The 9,838-nt window shown below is 33.7% G+C and overlaps 1 protein-coding gene across 1 annotated transcript; it reads right to left on the bottom strand.

Annotated features, from left to right (window-relative positions):
* Positions 1–721: 721 nt before the first annotated feature.
* LOC123272350 lies at positions 722–4,474 on the bottom strand. Its single transcript, XM_044739087.1, has 5 exons — positions 3,604–4,474; positions 2,937–3,503; positions 2,458–2,741; positions 948–1,568; positions 722–895 (listed from the first exon to the last, which is right to left on the bottom strand). Exons 1-5 carry the CDS (start codon positions 3,617–3,619, stop codon positions 722–724), a joined length of 1,662 nt encoding a protein of 553 aa, XP_044595022.1. The 5' UTR covers positions 3,620–4,474.
* Between the last annotated feature and the right edge of the window lie 5,364 nt (positions 4,475–9,838).

Below are 9,838 nucleotides of genomic sequence, written 5' to 3' on the forward strand. Positions count from 1 at the left end.
ACGTCCTCGACCAAGGCATGTGAATATTTCCCATTGAAAATACACAAAAACTTTGATTTTTAATTTTTGAATTTCTAAAGCTCAGCGGCATTTCATGGGATCACTTTGATCGTAGATGGTTTTTTCTTAAAATTGAACGCTCTATAAAAGTGCCCATTGCCGCAAAGTCGTAACTCACACTGGCGAGGCAATACGGGCCACTGAACCTGATTTTTTCATAAAATTGGCGTTTTTTCGCATTTATCTCGTAAATATCAAGAGCTACGGAAAAAATATAAATGACAAACTTGTAGAGAATTCAATTTCCAACAAAAAAAGTCCTATGAACCAAATCGCTAAGATCAATATTAAGCGAGATATTAAGCCTTGAATATATTTTTTCGTGAAATTTTGGCCGATCATTGATTTAAACTTATTAATATCTTGTTTACTTTCTCTGTTTTTTATATTTTTTCTTCAATATATTTTTTTAAGGCAAGAAAAACAGGATATGATAAGTATCTTACATTATAAAAGCTTATATCTTAAGAATCTTTAATAAATAATGGATTTACGAGTTTCTGCATAAAACTTATGAATTCAATTACACTTAAATAATTTATATATTATTAACAGTTTATTAAATTATAATAGTTCGAATTATATTAACAACAATAAGTATTTAATAAAAATAAAAACAACAATACCAATTAATTATTATTGAAAGCAGAAAAATGAATTGTTAGATTAATTCATTGTCAATATATTTTGATTTTTTACACGATGTGTATTGAGATCGATGGTGCTGAACAGTTTGAAAAATTCTTTGTCTTTCATCTTCGTTATAAGTCAATACTTCATTAAAACTTTCGGCTAGCGCTACTCCTCTTTCCGCAGTATCGTTTACTACTTTTAACTTTTGAATGTATCATAACATCGTTTATACTCAAGATTTGAGTCCCACTAACTTGGATCTGTATGCAAAATTCATAGGGGAGCTCAAATTGCTCAAAAATAAACACCGAGTTTGGATTAACAAAATCGCTTCTGTTTCTCTTAGATAACGACGTTATTTCTTCATAAGCGACTGATAAACGTTTATTAGGCTTTTTGACCGCTACCTGGGAATTTATTTTTTGTACGATCTTTACTTTTTCTTCTACTGACACAGTTTCATCAAAAAGAGCTAAACAAGCAAGATTTTCGTGTAAGTACCACAAATGCCGAGACAATTTATCGAGTGCTGCATTTGCAATTTCTGGATGTATTTTTCTGTAGTCAATAAGATCTTTTACTAATTGCAAATCCGAGTTTGGAGCATTTATTGCATTAGGAGCAGTAAACCATATTTTTACATAAAATATTACGATGAAAATACATATTTTCTGCAAAATTTTTTTTTCGTTTGCTCCCATTTTAAACTGGTTTCTAAACATATATATTTTCAAGCAATAGAGAGCTTTCGATAACCACCGTGCGTGATGAAAAGCACCAGGTGCTTTAAATTCGGCTCTATGACTTTTGATACCACCCAAAAAGATACAGCTCAGCTCCAAAAACTCCTTGTAATCATTTCTCGGATGATGATTCTAACAAAAAATAAGAAAAATTTAATAATTGCGGCCAGAAAAGAAGATATTTTCAGAATTTTAAAGTAAAAAATATTATTTAAAAAGGCAAAATTTATAAAACTAAATCACTTAAAAATTCGAGTTATATCGAAGTATGCAAAATAACTACACTGATAAAAGGATTTATTTACTATTAATAATTTGATTTATTTGAAGATCATAATTTAATTTAATAAATATTTTTTAATATTAAATAAATATTTATTAGGGAGAAAAGTACATTTAATAATATTTAATAAATATTTATTAATAGATAACAAATATTTATTAACAGTTAATAAATACTTGGTTGAGTGAATTTGTTTGGCTTGCAATGTCATATGATATGAAGGTTGCTTATAAACAAAAATCATCCTTATAAATTATTTGCATTAATTATATTACATTATAATAACATTTATTGTAAACTACCAAATTCTATCACAGCTCATAATTATTTTTTATATTTTTACATATTAAAAACGTTAATTTATTAAGTGAATTGAATTATTATCAATGTATTCCAGTTATAGGGTTATAAAAAGTGTCAAAAGAAAATTGCTATTTTTGCTTTTTATCCTAAATAAATATTTATTAACAGTTAACAAATATTTATTAACTATTAATAAATTAATAAATATTTATTAACAGTTAATAAATTCTACGTAATGAATACTAATTAACTGTTAATAAATATTTATCAAATCCCATGATGTTAAAAAATCATTTATTAACAGTTAATAAAGCTTATTAAATATTAACAAGTCCTTCTATCAGTGTATCAGAAAGATCTAATGACTGTAAAAGAAATTAACTTTATAAATAATAATTCTTTCAATGGTAAAACTATTTATGAATTAATTCATACCTTCAGTTGATTTTCTATGAAGTCAAGAATATCGTCTTTTCTTTGATTTAAAATAAGTGCAATATCTTTATCCTCTGTGCCGATTTCATACGCAGATTTATCAATTTTTTCCCAATTATCTCTGAGTCTTTTGAAAATTGGTACATTTGGACTATTCGTCACTGGCCAAGCAACTTTTGCAACATTTCGTAACATCAATTCAGAAGTATGATGGCGACAAGCAAGATATAATAAGTCACGGCCAATTTTATCTTCTAATAATGCACATGCGCCATTAAAACAACCTAAAACAAAGAATTAGTTATTGATAAACTGTTATTTAATTATCAGTTATTCAAATTTTTGACTCAGCTTATATTTTAACTCAACATTCGTAAAAATAATTTAAAAAATTAATCAAATTCTTATTTGAATATTTCTTCCCAAGTCAAAAAACAAATACTGTGATATAAATTCATTCAACCACAACATTAACTTACCGGTATTTGAACTAGTTGCATCAAAGCACATTGCTTTAACATTATCGCAAAGATCCCACTCTATCGGCGTTTCAAAAATGGCTGAAGCTTGGCTTTCACCTGTGCCATCAGAGAGAATCGGAGTTTTTAAATTTTTATCAGTATTTATTCCGGTGACGTGTATTGATAATCGTTCTGCTTTTGGTTGACCATTTCCCGCAGGAAGCATCTTTCCATCCCAGTGCACTACGAGAGAGTCATCAAAAATTTCTTCTTCTTTGATCGTATCGACAATTTCTTCTCTTTTTGAAATACGCGCATTGCGCATAGTGGAGTAACTTAAATTATATTTATCAATCTCAAGTCCTAAACTTTGAATAACAGCAGAAATGATGTACATCGCATTTCTGTTACTAGTTTTAGTTCTATCTAGTGCTAATACTAATTCCGAAGTCAGAATATCAATTTTATTTTTCTTAGGCGCTGGCATTGTATCTTCAAAGTCTGAACAAGTTCGCTTCAATTCACTGGAATTTGATATGGAACTACAGAAACTATTTAAGGACGACTGTTGGGATAATTTCATTCCTGAAATGAAAAATGTTAACAGTGATTTAGTAAACATATTAGCTGAATGTTAAACAAATCAAATATAATTAAACAAAACTATTATAATATTAGAACTAACCAATTTCCTTATTCATTATTGGGAGTTTCTACTTCCATCGCAGACAGATTTCCAGAAGAAGTTTCTTCTGGTATAACGTCAATTGCTGGTAGATGGATATTTCTATTTCCTTTACGACAATCTGTCAAAAATTGCTGCAAATTTTTCGGTAAATTTTTTAGTGCAGCACAATTTGCAATGTCAAATAATTTATCAAGACGTTTGCTAAACTGTTCCACATTTGTTCGTTGTCTTTTCGATGTCTTTGCACGACTTCGATGATTCTTCAGTTTCATGTAGTCACTGTGAATTTTTTCCAATTTTTTAATACTGTGCTGAGGTCAAGAAGTTGGAATCAAAAGATTAGCCCAAATAGCATTCGTATCACTGATCACACTACTAGCACTTGCTCGTATACTTAATTTTAAGGATTGATGTTTGTACATAAAGAGATTCAATACATCCCTACACGAAGGTAACTTAATATTATTAATATTATGAATTTCAAATCCAATTAAATAATTATAAACTCTATTTCCGATTTGTTCAGACATCTTTGACAAGAATAAAAATGATAGAAAAATGTAACGCAACGTAAAGCATACAAATGCGACGCGAGTACATTCAGTGTTCACTGAGCTTTGTTATCGATATTTGCGGCATTAGTATCACACAATAAAGAACAAAGAAAGCGCTGCAATTAGGCGGGCGATTTATTAAACTAATTCAAAGTTACGTAAAAGAGGGGATTTTTGGAGAGGAGAGAGGCTTTCGATTTGCGAACAATGACTGAGCTTTCGCTGGTCGCGTACTTTTTGTCAAACGTTGTTGATCAACTGGTGGGGGAATCACCGCGATGTTAGTTACATTGCAACATTGCCATTAGATTATTAAGTACTTACTGACGGAGAAGAAACAAAAAGAAAAGAGTTTGATTAAATGTTTATTATCATTAAAGGTTAAATATTGTAGATTATTAATTTTGCTTTAGTTTTCTAGCCTTAAAAAAATATATTGAAGAAAAAATATAAAAAACAGAGAAAGTAATCAAGATATTAATAAGTTTAAATCAATGATCGGCCAAAATTTCACGAAAAAATATATTCAAGGCTTAATATCTCGCTTAATATTGATCTTAGCGATTTAGTTCATAGGACTTTTTTGTTGGAAATTGAATTCTCTACAAGTTTGTCATTTACATTTTTTCCGTAGCTCTTGATATTTACAAGATAAATGCGAAAAAACGCCAATTTTATGAAAAAATCAGGTTCAGTGGCCCGTACTGCCTCGCCAGTGTGAGTTACGACTTTGCGGCAATGGGCACTTTTGTAGAGCGTTCAATTCTAAGAAAAAACCATCTTCGATCAAAGTGATCCCATGAAATGCCGCTGAGCTTTAGAAATTCAAAAATTAAAAATCAAAGTTTTTGTGTATTTTCAATGGGAAATATTCACATGCCTTGGTCGAGGACGTTAATTAATATTAAGAGCTCAAACTTTCAGGGAATTTTTTTTTGGGTATTTCCAACAAGAATTCACTATGGGACCGAAAAAAAAAAAATAAAGTAAAAAAAAAATCACCCTAATATGTATGTAACCCTCTTATAACTTTTGAACGGCTTGACCGATTTCATCGCGGTTAGCGCCATTCGAAAGGGTTTCACTAAACCTAAATTTTAAATAAACTTTGGACCGATTCGGACCGGTAGATTTTGAGGAATTTAAAAAAAACTACAAAAAAAAAATTTTTCAAATTTGGTTTTTTTGGAATAACTTTTAAATGGCTTTATCGATCTATTCTTAAAACTATTTAGCTTTTAACATTAAATAACCACGTTGATTGCTGCCAGTCCGGTCAAAATCAGTTGATTCGTTCGTGAGTTATCGTTGTCGACAGAAAACCAAAAAAGTATTTTTTCGGAATCACTCCGAAATTCTTAGTTCGATAAAATTTGTACTTAAAGATTCTTTACGGGGCTTAAAAAACTGCGTCGAATGCTGCCAACCGGTTTGAAAATTCAAGAAATTGTGTTTCATTAAACTGCTATTAGTGTTTTGAAATCGGAGAGCTCAAAATGACACAAAAATCATATTTTTGAGCTCGAAGACGTAATGTGTAATGTGTAATTTTGAGCGCTTAAGTACAAAATGAGCGGGAAATTGCAGGAATAGCCTTTAGGGTCAACCGTCGTCCTAATTTTTTTTTCCTTAGTTTTTTTGAGATTTTTCAAAATCTATCGGTCCGAATCGGTTCAAATTAACAGTCAATCTAAGTCTGCGGAAACTCTTCGAAACGCTGTTTGGTAGGTCCCGATCGGTTTAGTCGTTCAAAAGCTATAAGCGGGTCACATACTTTCACACATACACACACACACACACACACACACACACACACACACACACACACACACACACACACACACACACACACCATGGCTCCACTGTCTAGAAATGCTACAGGGACACAAAAACAGCCCAGATGGAAGAGAACGGACAGCCGAGCAACGTTTCTATAAAGAGTGGAGGACCTATTGCTCCCGTGAATACTCATGCTTACCGAGAAAGGATCAACTCTCTACCGACCGTCACCGACTAACAATCGCCAATGGAACGGCTCGATAGCAATATCGAAGAGTTAGCTGATTTCATCAAGGACAAAAAAAGTCTCCATCATGAAATCAGAAAATTGGTTACGTCCATTGCTACGGCATATAGGCTGGCCAACAAATCACCAACGCCGTCGGCGACAACCACTCAAACATCTTCGAGGATGACCACAAAACAACAGCTACTTTTGGTCACTCCTGAGAAACCACCACACCAAGGAAAGGAGAACGAGAAGAAGTAGCTGCTGTCCACGCCCAGTCCTTCCTCAGCAATTGACAAGTCAGCACAGAAAAAGACAGCCCAGGACGATACCAGGACCGAAGTGACTCGGCAAAAGAAAAAGAAGAAAACAGAACAGGAGCCAGCAGCACAATCTACTGAAGCCCAAAACCAGCCAAGTAAGGGTGGCTCTAAGAAACCGAGGAGGAAGAGGACAAGAACAAAGGCTGTGCTTGTCCAGCCAGCTGAAGGGCAAACGTAGAAGAATATGTGGTGAGGCTTTCGCCTACCTCCGAAGAGACCGATTCCTGGGCTCAAAAAAGCTATACTCGCACGTATATTTGTCCTATTCCCACCATAGCAAAAACACAGTCAAGCTCACGGACAAGAAAAAACCTCTGCTCTCTTGTGTTTATACAGTCATTAAGCAGAATTGCTGAAGGGTGAACGTACGCCGATCTACTCAAAGAAATCAAGGCCAAGGTTAACCCAACAGAGACTGGAGTAGACATAAAGTCTATCAAACAAACGAAGCGCGGGGGCGTTTTTCTAGAAATGGGTCGCAAGACTGAAGACACGGCTGCGATAAAAACAACAACCACTAACATCGGTACAGTCAGAACGCTTACACCAAAAACAACGATCGAGATCCTTGACGGATGGAATCTCTACCGAGAGCGACGGTCCGCGAAGCACTCAAACATGACTTTAACGCCAGCCTGGAGATAAAACTTGTGAATTTGACAAAACCTACACCACGAGGCAATCGGGCAGCCTTCTACGAGATAGACGAGGCAGTCGCGATCAAGATCCTTGACAAGGCCGGTATAATGATCGGATGGGTTAACTGCCGCGTTCGCCCAGTTGTAAAACTAACACGCTGTATCAGATGCCTCAGATACGGGCACGCGACGAACTCCTGTAAGGGGCCTGACCATAGCAAGTGCTGTTTTAAATGCGGGGGAGAAAGCCACAAAGCTGTAGACTGCGTTGAACAGCCAAAGTGCTTCCTCTTTACACCCGACGAAGAAGCTCCAGATGGCTTATGTCATATTTAAGGCTCCGGGCTTGTAGGGCATTCCGCACTGCACTTGCCGAAGCTACGAGAGGGCAGAAATGACGCGCATACTACAAGATAACCTGAATAGGTGCGCCTTGGCGCAAAACTTGCTGCGCCAGCGTGTCTTTGAAGATAAAATCGACGTCTGCTTTATCTGCGAGTAATATCTAAACATCGAAGGTAAAACATGGTTCGCAGACGAAACTAGCACGGATGCAATTTGGATTGTGAACACAAAGAACGTTACCGCCAACAAAGGTGTCTTTGAAAGATCCCCCCCCCCTCCTCGTTTAAAAAAAAATACATACATACAGACATACAGACACTATCGTAAAAATCGTCAGAGAAGCTTCCTAGGACCTCAAAACGTCGAGATCTGATGAAAACTCGTTTTTCGAAAAGCGGGGTAAAACCAATAACTTCCTAATTTTTGAAAATTTTCAATTTTTTAGTGGGAAGTTAAAAAAGTTTCTTATCCCAGAATTGTGAAAATCTGTATGGAGATACTTCATCACGATTCTTAGGCCAAACTTGCTCAAAACTTGAACCAAATTGCTACTAGGGTAACCGTAGAAAGACGGTAACGTATTGTATTTGTACGATAAATTACAGTGGTTTTCCGTAATTTTACCGCACTCTACTGTAATATGGATCCCTCAGGGACAGGAATGGTTCCAATAATGATATAGGAATCATTCCCATACTATTATAGGTATGGTTCCCATAATATATGGGAATAGCTTCCATATCATTATGGCAACTATCAAATAACTGGACAAACTTTCAGAGAGCTTTCATTATTCTTACACGCACACATCCATGCGTGCGCGCATAAATGTCATTTTACTCTTCTATTAACGAAAATGTTTATCAATAATTTTGCGTTGCTTATTGAATTCATAATGGTTAATGATCGCCTTAACGATTGATATGTTTTGATTTATATAATAAAATAAACATATTACTTAATTAATTTTTTCCAATCTGTAATTTTTTCGAAGTCAACCTCAAGGCTCTGAGAACTGTTTGATAAAGCTGATTTCGTGAAAGCTTCATATTTTTCATTTGCGTTAATTTGAAGTGATGAAGATCTAGCATTCTCCTAAAACAAAAATGTAAAATTTTTAATTAAATGATTGAATTTTCGTTTTAAAAAAAATCTTTATTTATTTATTTATCAAACAATGAACCCAACAGCATAGCCAATAGCAGGGTTCCATGCAAGTAAAGGTGTACACAGTATGTAGTATACAATAGAAAAAACAAAAAAAGAAAAAATACACTAGTCACAAAAATTAAGGGATATGAAAAAAATTCCAAATTTTTGGGTGATTTTCAACGAGCTGTAACTCCGAGGAAAATGATCGTACAGAAAAAAAAAGCAAATTGTACTTCGTGTCTAGTTTTCAGATATAATTATAAAAATTTTTTGTCATGTCCGGGTTTGGAGAAATCCTAAGAAAACTACCGAAAAAAATTTTTCCAAATTTTTTCTCGTCTAAAAAAAGGTCTACGAGCTTCAAAAAATTTTTACCATTGTTTCTTTCAAAAGCTCTTTTAGAAAATTTAATACCCTTCAATTTGACGTAATCATAAAGCCTGTACGATGATTTGCCGCGGAGTTATCGTCAATTGAAGGAAAAAAGGTCTTTTTGACTTTGATAATCAATAACTCTGGAAATAATGACTGTATAGGAAATCTGAGGAGGGTTTTGAAAACTGCACGATATTCTCTATAAGAAACTGTAGACAGCTTTTGAAAAAAAGCTGTTTTTTTTTTAAATTGAAAACTCGGACTAAAAAAAAGACAAAAATTCGCATAATGAAGGATATTTGGATCACTTGGTATAACTTTGGATAACATGGATGAACGAAAGATATCGTCAGTAATTTTTCAATCTCAAAGTGTCGCCTAAAATCCCTGAAAAATTCGAAGCGCTGTGATTTTTTTTTCATAGTGCCCCAAAGCTTCAAATTCTTCGTTTTCGCAAAAATCACCATTATGAGCAATTTTGCAATTTTTATTCATTTTTTCGATGAAAAAAATTTTTAACTTTCCGCTAAGAAAATAATATAAATAATATAGGGAAAATTTTTTTTCGCTTTCTACTCTATTTTTCGGTATTAAAAAAATTTTTATAGAAAAAATGACAATACAGATTTTATAGGAAATTAAATTTGCTATAAAAAAGTTCCTTTGAGCAAACACTCTCCGACCAAAAGTTTTCAAGTTCTAGAGCTGAAAAGGTGGATGTTAATAATAATTACACCGGCACACAAAAAAAATTAAGTAGAATGTGCATTTGACCGGACCTACCTAAGGGTACGTATTTTGCTCCGCTGAATCCGAATTCGAGGTCAGTTTGACCCC

The sequence above is a fragment of the Cotesia glomerata genome, linkage group LG1, assembly GCF_020080835.1.
Source record: "Cotesia glomerata isolate CgM1 linkage group LG1, MPM_Cglom_v2.3, whole genome shotgun sequence".
Classification (NCBI taxonomy): Eukaryota; Metazoa; Arthropoda; class Insecta; order Hymenoptera; family Braconidae; genus Cotesia; species Cotesia glomerata.